Source organism: Mobula birostris, chromosome 7 (genome assembly GCF_030028105.1).
Source record: "Mobula birostris isolate sMobBir1 chromosome 7, sMobBir1.hap1, whole genome shotgun sequence".
Lineage (NCBI taxonomy): Eukaryota > Metazoa > Chordata > Chondrichthyes > Myliobatiformes > Myliobatidae > Mobula > Mobula birostris.
In genome coordinates, this window is record NC_092376.1 from 133,657,501 (window position 1) to 133,672,419 (window position 14,919).

The 14,919-nt window shown below is 40.5% G+C and overlaps 1 protein-coding gene across 3 annotated transcripts in view; it reads left to right on the forward strand.

The window, feature by feature from the left end:
• The window catches only part of cdhr2 (cadherin related family member 2), a 138,824-nt gene that overhangs the window by 108,585 nt on the left and 15,320 nt on the right, over positions 1-14,919 (forward strand). For all 3 annotated transcript variants that reach the window (XM_072263783.1, XM_072263782.1, XM_072263784.1), the window contains 6 exons: positions 3,640-3,797; positions 5,491-5,593; positions 7,198-7,286; positions 7,384-7,467; positions 9,497-9,574; positions 14,579-14,639. In XM_072263783.1, the coding sequence (XP_072119884.1) occupies positions 3,640-3,797; positions 5,491-5,593; positions 7,198-7,286; positions 7,384-7,467; positions 9,497-9,574; positions 14,579-14,639 (573 nt within the window). The remainder of the gene's footprint in view (positions 1-3,639; positions 3,798-5,490; positions 5,594-7,197; positions 7,287-7,383; positions 7,468-9,496; positions 9,575-14,578; positions 14,640-14,919) is intronic.

The following is a 14,919-nucleotide window of genomic DNA, read 5'->3' on the forward strand; positions in this document are numbered from 1 at the left end:
AATATTTGTGCCCAGAAAGCATTACTTTTTCAGCAATATGCAAATGGAAATTGTTTCTTCACTGGTGTGCAATGCAGTTTTTCTGATTTCTGGGTGAAATTTACACCATATTGGAAATTCATTTGGTCATTCCTTGTTGCAGATGATGCTCATGGTGTCAATTATCTTCCACATGAATGTCCACTAAATTACATCATTTCCCTGAACAACACTTGTTTGGACCATTTGGTGGAATTAGGCCATGTGGCATTGAAGTTAACCTGCTTTGAATATCTTCAGTCTATTTCAATTTTAATAATGTTGCTTGCTGTGCAGCAACATGTTATAAAGGGATCCATCCGGCACAGGTCACAACCTAACAGTGGAATTTGACTTGGGTATGCTCCAATGTAATTACCAATAAACCTTTGGGTCCTATCATCTGTGACCATCCAAGCCACAGCTTTCCAAATCTCGTGATCAGTTCCTAATCCCCAGGAATAGATATTCCAGCTCAGATCCCTAATATCAGTGACATGCCTTCACCTGATTATCAATCACAGGATCCCAGTTACCTACGCACAGTCAACTGACCCTTGAGCTTTGCCTCTCCCTCTGCCTCTCAATCCCATTATCTCCATGGAAACACCTATAGTATAGAACTACTTGACCCATCACACAAGGGAGAGGCCTTTCCTTGTTTAAAACTAATCTGGGAAACTTTAACACCTTTGACCCAAGATGCCAATAAACTTATGAGTACTTGCCATGACTAAGTTGTTTGTTGACAAAAACTTCCGCAACTTCAAAGTTCAAAGTAAATTTATTATCAAGGTATATGTTACCAGTAACTACCTTGAGAATTAGTGTCTTGCAGGCATTTGCAGGAAAAATTAAAAAAAGGAACAATAGAAGTTACAACAAACTATACATAAACAAAGACTGGCAAACAACCTAAGTGCAAAAGAAATAAAATGTGCAAATATAAAACAATATTACTGAGAACATGAGTTGTAAAGAGTCGAAGAAAGTACATCTGTAGGTAATGAAATCAATTCGGTGTTGTGGTGAGTGAAGTTATCCATGCTGATGCCTCTCTGACTGGAAGCCTATGACTAATGGTTTGCCGCATTGTTGGAGTCCATTGTTGTTTGTCATCTATATCAACGAGCTGGATGATAATTGACAAACAGGATCAGCAAGATTGAGGATGACACCAAGATGGGGAGTTTGTTTAGTGGACAGCAAGGGAGGCTATCAAAGTTTGCAGTGGCATCCGGATAAGCTGAAAAAATGGGATGAAAAATGGCAGATGGAATTTAATGCACACAGGTGTGAGGTGCTACACTTTGGGAGGACCAACCAGAATAGGTCTTGCACAGTGAGTGGTAGGGCACCGAAGAGTGTGAGAAAAAACCCCAGGAGAATCTGATAGTGCATAACTCCTTGAAAGTGGCATCACAGATAGATAGGGTCACAAGGAAAGCTTTTTACCTGGTCCAGGCAACTTGCCTGTGAATCTATTCTGCACCCTCTCCAGCTTAATCTCATCCTTCCTATAGCATAGTGATCAGAATGGCACATAATACTCTTGGTGCTGCCTAATTAACAAATTAAGGGCTTCAACTCCAATGCTCAGTGCCTGGACCAACGAAGGCATGCATGCCATATGAGTTCTTCACCACTCTTGATTTGGCAGTTTCAGGGAATTATATTGTTGTACCATGAGATCTTGCTGTTCAATAATACTCTCCAGGAACCTATCATTCATTGGGTATATCCTGGCATGGTTTTATTTCCAATGTATGACTTCTCACTTCTTGGAATTAAATTCCCTTGCCCACTTTCCCTGTTGTTACCATAAGTAATCTTCACTGCTACTATACTGTCGATTTTGGTGTCGTCTGATAATTTTCTAATCATGCTGCTTGCATTCCCTTGCAGATCATTAATATACAGTAATATGACAAGCAATAAAGAAACTAGCACTCTGCTGGTCACAGCTCCAACTTGAAAAGCAGTTATTGCTTGCAACACTCACAACACGCTGGAGGAACTCAGCAGGACGGACAGCATCCATGGAAACGATCAGTTAACGTTTTGGGCTGGAACCTTTCGTCAGGACTGTAGAGCGAAGGGGCAGAGGCCCTATAAAGAAGGTGGGGGGAGGGTGGGAAGGAGAAGGCTGGTAGGTTCCAGGTGAAAAACCAGTAAGGGGAAAGATAAAGGGGTGGGGGAGGGGAGGCAGGGAGGTGATAGGCAGGAAAGGTGAAGAAAGAATAGGGGAAAACACAATGGGTAGTAGAAGGAGGCGGAACCATGAGGGAGGTGGTAGGCAGCTGGGAGAGGGGGCAGAGTGACATAGGGATAGGGGAAGGGAGGGGTAGGGAATTACCGGAAATTGGAGAATTCTATGTTCATACCAAGGGGCTGGAGACTATCTAGACGGTATATGAGGTGTTGCTCCTCCAACCTGAGTTTAGCCTCATCTTGGCAGTAGAGGAGGCCATGTATGGACATATTTGAATGGGAGTGGAAAGCAGAGTTGAAGTGGGTGGCTACTGGGAGATCCTGTCTGTTTTGGCGGACGGAGCGGAGGTGCTTGACAAAGCCGTCCCCCAATCTGCGTTGGGTTTCACCGATGTAGAGGAGGCCGCGCTGGGAGGACCGGATGCAATAGATGACCCCAACAGACTCACAAGTGAAGTGTTACCTGTCCCTACACCTCCTCTCTTGCCACCATTCAGGGCCCCAAACAGTACTTCCAAGTGAGGCAACCCTTCATTTGTGAGTCTGTTGGGGTCATCTATTGCATCTGGACCTCCCGGTGCGGCCTCCTCTACATCGGTGAAACCCGACGCAGATTGGGGGACGGCTTTGTCGAGCACCTCCGCTCCGTCCGCCAAAACAGACAGGGTCTCCCAGCAGCCACCCACTTCAACTCTGCTTCCCACTCCCATTCAGATATGTCCATACATGGCCTCCTCTACTGCCAAGATGAGGCTAAACTCAGGTTGGAGGAGCAAAACCTCATATACCGTCTAGATAGTCTCCAGCCCCTTGGTATGAACATAGAATTCTCCAACTTCCGGTAATTCCCTACCCCTCCCTTCCCCTATCCCTATGTCACTCTGCCCCCTCCCCCAGCTGCCTATCACCTCCTTCATGGTTCCGCCTCCTTCTACTACCCATTGTGTTTTCCCCTATTCTTTCTTCACCTTTCCTGCCTATCACCTCCCTGCCTCCCCTCCCCCACCCCTTTATCTTTTCCCTTACTAGTTTTTCACCTGGAATCTACCAGCCTTCTCATTACCACCCTCCCCCCACCTTCTTTACAGGGCCTCTGCCCTTCCCCCTACAGTCCTGACGAAGGGTTCCGACCCGAAACATCGACTTATTGTTTCCACGGATGCTGCCCGTCCTGCTGAGTTCCTCCAGCGTGTTGTGAGTGTTGCTTTGACCCCAGCATCTGCAGATTATTTTGTGTTTAGTTACTGCTTGCATCATCAAGCCGATTTTATGTCGTGACTCAGTAATACCAGATGAACCTAAAGTGTGTACAGCATTGAAAGGTCTTACTGATACAGCCACTGGAGCTGCTATTAAACTTAATTTGGGCTACAAATTAGCTGGGAATTAATTCTAAGTTTCTCTTGACAGGCAGTTGACAATGACACTGGGATAAACGGTGAAATTTATTTCGTTGTGACCCAAGTTCTATTCATTTTTTCGGATGGCCAACCAAGCAAAGTATTGCCAGATTTATTTGAAGCTTCGAGAGCAACCCTTATTAATGGTGAATACACAGCCACTATCAGGTAGTCATTCTTTGTTACTTAATGGTAATCTGTAGCGATACTGTACAAATGTAAACTTACAGAAAAGTATTAGTAAGAGATCTGGGCATTCTCCTGATATGAAATAACATGCATCAGATTTTCTGCACTTGGTCCTGAAACTAATGAATTACAAAATAGGTGGTCAAAGATATGATGCCCTTAGAACTCTGCTAAGCTTTGACCACGATACTTATGCGTAGCATTAGCTGCAGCAGAAGTGGTAAACTCTGTATTACTTTGGATCTATTCACTTTGGCAAACAAATTTAACTTATAAGTTTGGGACAGGATAAGTTAGGTGCTGGTTATGGAAGTCAAACAGCTATTCTGTTTATCTAAATGATTTTCTTAGGTTTGTTTTGCTTTTCCCTGCAGGCTCACAGATCCATGAAAACTTTTTTACTATTCCTAGAAATTTATTTATCTTTTGTCGATCGTAACATTGCTGGTGCTGCAGAATGATATTGTATGAATAGAGGCCATTCTGTCCATTGCCACCGTGTTGCCTTGTGATGGATATTCACTCTCCAGAGTTTGAGAGATTTATTGCCAACCTTAGCTTTCTAGCACAGCAGCATGACCTTTCCAAAGGGTCAGAGATTTTTTTTAATCAAAGTTTACAGTGACGTAAACATAAGATAATGATGTTATGTTGATTGGCCTACATCAAACAAGGCAATTGTAGCTAAATTATTTTCATGATTGTGATCGAGATCAAGGAAGGCTGCATACCAGACCTATTTTGTTACTTAGCACATCAACCATGATCATTGGTATGATCAGTCAATAGTTGGGATACTTGTATACCTAGAGTCAGCCCTTTCAGTACTAGTTTTGGGTGTCTGGGTTCTCTGTCCCCAGAAGCTTTTTGACCATCCGTGTTAAGTTACTTTATCCCAGAAAAGGTAAAAACATCACATACAAATAATTTCAACTAGTAACAAAACAGTATAAATGTTAGAAAGCATTGTTGATTGCTATTCCCAAGGATGACAAATAGGATGACAGAAAGATGTAGTGACAGAAATAAGAACTAGGATTCATTTTTAAAACTTTTTTGTGACAGACAATGCATTCACCTGCAACCTAGTGGTATGTTCTTTTAGTTTGTAAGAATTGTACCCGTGTTTGGAAATCCTTTGTAGTTTATAAATCTCTGGCAGTGTTAAATATGTGTTAAGGACTTCTTATTTAAATTTAAATGTGTATCATTAAATATAAAATAAACTGTGTTTAATCTACTTCATTAACTGGAAGTATCTCCTCCTTGGTCGGGAGTGGGGGCCCACAACTCAAGCAGTGGGTATCTGCAGCTCGACCTTGCTGCAGACAGGGAAGTTAGCAAGTTCTTGAGGTGTAGGTGGATACAGTGTAACCTCCCTATAGTGATGATACACATAGATACCAATAATGGATAGGGCTTGAAATCGCCTTTCAGTTTCGGGCTTTGTAGACAACGAACTCAATACCACCACAGCCTATTTCAGAGAGATACCCAGTTAGTCCCAGTGCTCTTTTCCGGAGCCTAATTTATTTTGTTATGGAGTAAAGATTAATTCCTTTTTGATACATTTTTGAATTTTCCTTGTCCGATATCTAGACCTTCTGTGCAGAGGTCAAGGGTGTTTTCTGGAAATAAATATTCAGAATAATTTATTGTTGTTGTTTTACAGAATTAAATCTTCACTGGACAAAACATTAAAGGGTCAATATAATGTAACTATAAAAGCAAAAGACAAAGGAGATCCCAGCTTATCTGCAACGAGTTGCTTAGATGTAAGTGTAATAAAAATGACTTATTTTTGTTATTCATTTATTTAAATCAGCAAATGTCCCGGTTGATGAGCTAATGTACAGAGCTGCTAGTTCGATCAGACAAATAGAACAAGAAGCAAAATAATGTACCAACTTGAAAAATCTCTTTGATATCAGTGCTAGTTTATGAATTGTGACAGTGACAGGTTGAGTCTGACACTGTGTGGACATTTCATCATAGCTTTTCTTCCTATTAATCTTTTGCTTAATAATGGATTTGAGCTGGAAGTGAAAGGTGATATAATGGATAGCCATGCGTTAATCCCACGCCAGTAGAAAGCACTGTTTAAATTCTAACTCTACATCTCAATTTGGATGATAACACGCTCTGTGGCCAGGCTTCCAAATTAGATATCCCCACAACATGACTCGTTAAAATGCATTAGTTTGGTTCTCTTCAAAAGATACCATGACTATAAGAGAGACCAATTTGCTGGGCAGCAGGAAAGTATTTTGATTGACATGTTAGAGATAAACTTTGGGAATGAGCTTAATTTGCTCTAACATTTTGGACCTTTATTTAGCCAAAGGTTAGACCATATTTTCAAAGTTCAAAGTAAATTTATCGTCAAAGTGCATATATGTCACCATATGGAACCTGAGATTCATTTTCCTTGTGGGCATACTCAGCAAATCTATAGAATACTAACTATAGCAGGATCAATAAAAGATCAACTAGGGTGCAGAAGATAACAAAATGTGCAAATGCAAATATAAATAAATAGCAATAATTAACAAGAGCATGAACTAGCACTATAAAGAGTCCATAAGGTGAGATCATTGGTTGTGGGAACATCTCAATATATGGGCAAGTGAGTGTAATTATCCACTTTGTTCAGAAGCCTGATGGTTGTGGGGAAATAACTGTTCTTGAACCTGGTGGTGCAAGTCCTGAGGCTCTTATACCTTTTATCTAATGGCAGTAGTGAGAAAAGAGCATGGCTTAGTGATGAGGATCTCTGATGATGGATGTTGCTTTCCTATGATAGTGTTTCATGTAGATGTCTCAGTGGTTAGGAGGGCTGTGCCTGTGACGTACTGGGCTGAATCCACTATCTTTTGTAGGATTTTCCATTCAAAGGCATGGGTGTTTCTATACCAAGCTGTGATGCAGCCAGTCAATATACTCTCCAGTATACATCTATAGAAGTTTACCAAAGTTTTAGATGTCATGGGGAATCTCTGCAGACTCCTAACAAAATAGGGGTGCTGCTGTGCTTTCCTCGCAATTGCACTTACGTGCTGGGTCTTCAGAAATAGTAACTTCCAGGAATTTAAAGTTGCTAACCCTCTGCACCTCTGGTTCTGCAATGAGGACTGTCTCATGGACTGTTTTTCTTCGAGCATTCTCTTATAGCCCTGTCATAGCATATTTACAGGAACGATGCAGTGGTTTCTTTTCATGCAGAATTAAAAGACTATTTATCCAATGTCAGCCCATTAAATCTCCATAGCAGCAGGAGACAGCATCAAAGTGATAGAAGGATGGAATGTGATGCAAAAGAGGATGAAGTTCTCTCATTGCAATTGTATTTATTGAGCATGTTGTAACACTTTGTTTACAGTTAATTACAGTGGATGAGACATTCAAGACACGATTGGAGTTTCAAGTGACAACCGTAGAAGTTCAGAGAAACATGAATGAAATACTTACGTAAGTTCTCAAACTAACATGTTTGTACTCTTTGCATTTGTGATTTATAGGACTTAGTTGCTTATGGATGTTTGTATATTTTTCATCCTGTTTATAGCACTCTTCGCAAAGCTACATCATCAGATCCACGTGTGGTAGGCATAACAGCTACTGGCAATGAGCGAGTTCAATCATTAACCAGGTATGGCTTTAATATTCCTGTATTACTTGATGGAGAAAATGTATTGTATATAGGTGGTAATTTATGTATTAAGATTTGGGATTTTACCTTATTTTTTCGGTAAAATGGTGGTGCGCTTGCACGCAGCAGCATCTCTGGGGCCAAACAAAGGTGTTTTTGTCTTTTTTAAGCATTTTTTTTTAATGAAAAAGGATCTGGTGCTTTCCCTGCATATATGATGAATAAACTCTTCTCAGGATTCCAGCCGTGTGCAGGTATCGATTATCACTGACATTTCAATGACAAACTCCGCCATCCTCATCAGGGGTGATGCCTGGGCTTGTCTAGTCTGGTTCACTGGTTTATTGGAGAGACCTGGGCATGGGAGCCGCATAGCCTCGGTTGTATCACAGATTAGGCCACATGTCTAGTTTGCCTATTGCAGTATTCCAGAAGGGAAGATGCTGGAAACTGTGTGGTATGCCATCTGCTCTGAGTTGAGGGCTGGCCTCTCCAGTGTTCGCTCGTTAGAAGCCAAGCAGGAGTGAGTGAATGTGAGTGTGAGTGTGAGAGTGAGAGTGCACGTTTGTCAGCGGACTGCTGAGAATTGCTTGCCCCATCAGTTTACAGGACATTACACACAGTGATTTGGACGATATGTATTTTTGTGTGAGTATCTTTACTGCTATCTGATATGTGCTATATGTGCCTTGTGCTGTGTATGACTGTTGGTACCGTGCTTTACACCTTGGGGTGCTGTTTCATTTGGCTGCATTCATGGGTATTCATGTGTGGTTGAATGATAATTAAATTTCAACATGAACTTGAATTTAGTGAGGAGGTTAATACAAAGACAACCAATGAGCTTACTTTCAATTCCACGTTTTCAATATAAACTCCAAATGTAGTACATATATGTGAAAGTATTCAATACACGTTACTTGGAATTTTAGATTGTGCACTGTTTAATTTACATTTTACAGTATCTTCAAAATAAGTGTATTTATTATTAGTACGATACAGCATGGAGTAGGCCCTTCTGGCCCTTTGAGTCGTGTTGCCCAGCAACCCCTGATTTATCCCTAGCCTTATCATGGGACAATTTACAATGACCAATTAACCTACTAACTGGTACGTCTTTAGACTGTGGGAGGACACCAGAGCACCAGAAGGAAACCCATGCAGTCACAGGGAGAATGTATAAATTCCTTACAGGTAGTGGCAGTTGAACCTGTGTTCATGGTACTGTGAAACATTGTGCTTAACACCTTGCTCCTGTGCTGCCCTAATAAATGTTGCAAGCAACATAAGCTGTGTTGTAGCAGCCAGGCTGATGTGGTCAGAAAGCACCCGATGCATTGGACTGGAAGCAGGATTGAGGCCTATGGTCTCCACACACTTGTTCGTAAATAACCTGGATACAAAGGGCCAACCTCGATGCGTTTCAGCATCCTAGACTCTAATGGAACAGCTTGAGCAGATGTGCACTTGGCCTCTGGTGTTGGAATGAAGGGGCTCTGGCTCTCATATTAGCTGGGTGCTGAAGCTGCAAGTGATTACTAATAATTCTCATATATCTCTGACATTGAGAAACATTTAACAGCTACTAAAATGCAGTGGATAATTTAAAAAAAACATTATTATTTCAATAAAAAGCTAAAGTGGAAACACACAAATCACATAAATAGTTAAAATGTTATAGGGAAATAATGCTATGTTTCCCTTTGTCTCCCACATTTTTAATCTTAAACGTTTGTGTTTCACCAGCTGTGTGATTTCAGAAGTGATTTCCTGGTGTAATGCTGAGGAATCACAGCATGCCTTGCCTTTATCGCTGGACTCTGTAGGGAGTTCAACAATGGAGCTAAGTGACAGATTTGGCCCTTGAACCTATCAGTAAATCAAGGACTTTTGACAGCACGGGCATTCAAAGATAGGGCTTCCTACCATTTAAACAACCAAATGTTGCTTCAGCCAGCAATTTCTGTTTCTTTGTGATTTCTGGAAAACTGTGGTTGTCAAATGACTATAATCATTGCTTCTCTCACAGAAATGTAGCCAGATCTATTATGGAGATTTACTTTATACGCAGCAATGGAACAGCAGTACCTCCTGATGATATCAATGGGTAAGTTTTATGTTTATTATTTTTGTCACTTGCACATCGTAAAACATCAAAAGGTATTTTGTACAAAGGCATAAGAGATAAAAAGCTCACATTTTGATTTAAGACTTTTCTGTTGGCAGAATATGGAGTTAGATCTGCAGATGACTTCCCATTTTATCATATGAATTAACACAGAGCCAACCCCTACCCCACCCCATTAAATGATAGAGTGATGCAACTCTAAAACATACCATTTGCTCTACCAAATCCATCCTGACTATCAGATGCCCTTTTAGACCAATCTCATTTTAATCTCCCCATATTCTCCTCAACTCTCCCTGTATTTTAACACTAATTTCTGAATTGGGATGAGTTTGCAAAGGCCAATTAAACTACCAATGTGCTCATCCTCAGGGTGTGGGAGGAAACAGGAGCACCCAGAGGAACATGCAAGCTCCACATAGACAGCTTTGGAGGTCATGATTGAACCTCATACTGTATCATACTGGTTTATCTACCTTAATATTTTTTTCTTTATGTGAAAAATGAATGTGCTGAAACTCAACCAAAATACACTTAATCATTATAAACAAGTACAGTTTGAAAGCCAGAAATGAGGCTGCAAGTAAAGGTTCCACATGGCAGAAGGCGCATCCAGTCCCACAGCAGCCAGCAAATCCATTTCACCAGCCTCCTAAGTATTTGCATATAGGCTGTATGTAATTTGGGTATTCATAAGCTGAGAGGACCTGTATTCATCCGAGACAGTAAGACATAGGAGTAGAATTAGGCCATTCAGCCAGTTGAGTCTGCTCCACCATTCAATCATGGCCGATATATTATCCCCCCATAACCTTTGACACCCTTACTAATCAAGAACTTGTCGACCTCTGCTTTAAATACACCCAATATATCCAATGACTTGGCCTGCACAGCCATCTGTGGCAATGAATTCCACAGATTCACCACCCTTTGGCTAAAGAAATTCCACCTCATCCCTGTTCTAAAAGGAGTGCCCCTCTATACTGAGGTCATGCCCTCTGGTCCTAGACTCCCCCACTATAGAAAAAATTCTCATCCAAAGAGAATGCACTACCATCTCACTTGAAGCTTTGCACTAATGTTGTGCTTCAGCTTTTATTTTTGTTTATTTTGTTTTTGTCCTCTAACTGAAATGAAGGGAATCTATGTGTGCCAGCAGCTCACTTTACTATCCAGTACTTTACATGTGGGATGGGATTAAAGCTAGTGATAACCTTGAGTTGTCAGATTTTGATTGTTTTTTGTTGTTGTTGGAAGGGAGTTGGTTTGAGCTGAGATAGTTTTGAAAGGAATTAATGTACTGTAATCTAAAGAATTAGAACTTATACCAAAGAATTTTGTTATAACATATTTTGTGGAATTTACTGCATAAGCAATTAAAAGGAAACAATAATATAGTAACTATTTAAAATTAATTTTCAGCTAAATTTTGTGATTCTTAGCATGACACAACAATAAATGATTATAACCTCCGCTGCTTGTCATCTCCTACATTTAAGGAGGAATGATAGCTGCTGTAGATATGATCAACAATCTGGACCAAATAAGCAATCATTTGAGATGTTCCTTTCTTTCACGAGTTTATCCTAACTGCATGAACCAGTGCAACTCAGCAGTGTTTTAAAATGCAAACACTGTACAAAATAAAATAAAAACTTTTCTTCAAAAGCATCCCTTGATACATTTAAACATGGGGCTTTGTTCACTCTGATTTTGTGAAAATTGTTCCGTCAGAATAAAGCATTTAATCAGTCTGTATCGAGTGCCATATGTAAAAAGGTAGATTTTAAAGAATTAACATTGATTTTGGTAATAGCAGTGGATGATTTGTTCATAATCTTCTACTTACCGTTCTACTTATGGAGAGAGCTCTCCACCGTGATCCTGTCTGTAGATTACATACTGCCAAAGGCAGATGTCAAGCAAACACTTGATGTACTGAGTGCCGTGATTAACAAGCAAATGACCTACCCTGACGCCTTTCAGATCCTTGCTGTGGGACTTCAATCAGGCTAGCTTGGAGAGTTCTTTGCCCAACTACCACCAGCACATTATCTGTAGCACCAGAGGTCCCAACACACTTGACCACTACTATGCTACCATCAAGAATGCCAACTGTTCCAGCCCTTGACCATATTTCGGGAAATCTGATTATTTGGCTGTCCGCGTACCAGTAAATAGGCAGAGACTAAAGAGCAAGGCGCTAGTGGTAATGACAACAAAGAGGTGGTCACAGGAGATAGAGGAGAAGCTACAGACTGCTTCCAGTCAATGGATTGGAGAATGTTCAAAGACTCCTCAGAGACCTGAACAAATATGCCATGGCTGCCACAGACTTTATAAGGATGCTCATAGGGGAGCATGTACCCACCTAATCATTTAGTGTCTTCCCCAACCAGGTCCTGAATCAACCAATAGGTTCAAAAATCTGTTGAGGGCTAGATTGGCGGCATTCAGGAAAGTATAAGAAGCCCAGATAGGATCTCCAGAAAGCCATCTCACATGCAAAGTGCAATTCTGGACTAAACTTGAATCCCTGCCACAGTCACCGTGGCCAGACTTGTATGCCATCATCTCTTACGAAACAAAGCCAAGCAACATAAATGACAACAGAGTTTCGCTCCCAGGTGAGCTCAATGCCTTTTATGCTCACTTTGACTGACCGAACATGCAGGTAGCATCATGAACCCCGGCATCCCTCGACGTCCATGTGATCTCAGTCTCTGAGGCTGATGTGAGAGCATCCTTCAAGAGGATGAATCCGTGGAAAGCATCTGACCCAGACAGCGTATCTGGCTGAGTGCTGAAGACCTGTGCTAATCATCTGGAGGGATGGACATCTTCAACCTCTACTTTGGCAGTCTGAGGTACCCACCTACTTCAAACAGGTTTCAATTATACTGGTGCCCAAGGAGAAAGTGGTAACCTGCCTCAATGACTATCAGCCAGGAGCACTTAAATCTACTGTGATGAAGTGCTTCGAGAGGTTGGATATGAAGATATCAACTCCTGCCTGAGGAGTGAACTGGATTCACTCCCATTTGTCTACCATCACAATAGGTCAATAGCAGGCATTTCATTGCCTCTTCAGTCAGCCCTGAAATACCTGGACAAAGAAGATACATACTTAAATATATTCTTCATTGACTACAGCTCAGCATTCAACATTATTGTTCCCTCGAAGCTCATCACTAAGCTCCAAGACGTGGGTCTTGATGATTTCCTGTGTAACTGGATCCATGGTTTCCTCACTTGCAGACCCAGTCAGTTTGGATTGGCAACAGCATCTCCTCCACACTCACCATCAGCACAGGTGCACCAGTAGCCCCTAGTTTACCCACTTTATACTTAAGATTGTGTGGTTAAGTATAGCTTCAATGCCGTATTTAGGTCTGTTAATGACACTTCTGTTGTTGGCCGAACCAAAGATGGTGATGAATTGGCATGTAGGAGGGAGACTGAAAATTTGGCTGAATGGTGCCACAACAGAAACCTCTCACTCAACGTCAGCAAAACCCAAGTGCTGATTACTGACAACATGAGGAATAAATTGGAGGTCCACGAGCCATTCCTCATTTGGGGATCAGTGGTGGACTGGGTCGGTAACTTTAAATTCCTTGGCATTATCATATCAGAGGATCTGTCTTGGGACCAGCATGTAAGTGGCATCACAAAAAAGGCATAACACCCTACAACCATCAGCCTCCTGAAATAGCATGGATATCTTCACCCACCACAGCTGTGAACTAGCTCTACAACTTACATACTCACTTTCAAGGATCTTTATAACTATGGTTCTCAGTTTTATTTTATCTATTTGCGCAATTTGTCTTCTTTTGCACATGGTTTGTTAATGTATAGTTCGTTTTCATTTTCATAAATTCTACATTTATTTATTTTCCTGTAAATGCCTGTAAGAAAAGAAATCTCAAGGTAGTACGTGGTACTTTGATAATAAATTGAACTTGGTAAATTAAAACAAAAACATCATTATTTAAAAACTTTTAAGATGTGGCATCATTAATAATGTCCCAATACCCAAAAGCCTCAACTTAATCTTAGGTCTTCGAAGAAAGCCAATAATGGCACAATTGGCAGAAATTTCTTGTGGTGATTATTTTATTCTGGTCAGTTTTTTTTTGGCAGTGGTCAGCTTCCAGCAACATGTTTGCAAACTAATGCGCGAGGTTACAGGAGCTTGATTTGTGATGACGAACTTGCATTTAATACTCCTCAATTATTTGTATGGATTGTATTGATTTTACGCGAATTGTTTGTTCCAGAGCACTCTGTTTCCAGTATTGTCTCTGTTAGGTGGGTCACTGCAGCAGCTGCTTCACAAACTGTTCAAGCAACAAATGCATAAAGGAACAGTTAATCTATTTTCTGCCGTGTCATTTTATAAAAGAATGTTGGCTCGCTGTTCAAAGAAATAATAGTGGCTCTTTGAATAGAGCTGTAGGATCTTTTTACGTCTGCCAAATGCGCAGATATTTACCTTATATAATCTGTGAGAATGAAATCCTGCTGTCCTATATTTGTAATACACAGCTTAATTTTATCATCCTATTCTAAAAAAATTACTCTTTATCGTCATAAATGATATTTACTAATTTAAAAAAATAAATATAACTAAGTACAATAGTTAAAGTAGTCAAATAGGATTATACTAAAAGTAGGTATAGATTATCTAGTCCCTTGAGCCTGTTGTGTGATCATGGTTCATCTGATACACAAGTCCACAAACCCAGCCTTTCACCATAATACCTACAATTAATAAAAATTATGTTACCTTCTTGGGCAGCACAGAATGGATGAACTAAATTGCCTTTTTTTGTGCAAAACATTTCTGTGATTCTATGATGCAATTCCAATTTTACTGGAGCAGCCTTTACAGCAAGAGTTGTATTTGAAGTTGCTGGTTTATATCATCGAGTTGAACGTCAAATTTGATCACTCTGACTGTGATTTGTTCCTTTGCAGCATTCTACAGCTTGATCCAGAGTCTGTGCGTCAATTGATAGAGCTTGGTCTTTTGAACATTGTAAGTACATGACGTTTGCATGGTTTTATATATTGGTAAAGCACGGTTTTATATATTGAGAAGCACAACTGTCAAAACTGGATAGATTGTAAATACAAAGTCTCCAGATATAAGAGAAATACTGAGTTTTAAGCCACAGGGAACTAAGACAACAGAGGAAAGACAGCAACTTATATTATCCAAATCTAGGTTTAAGTGGCAAAAAAATGTTGGTGGTAACAGTGTGTCTGTCAATTCCACATTCTGACAGTTTTTTTTCTACTACATTTTCTGGTAGAGA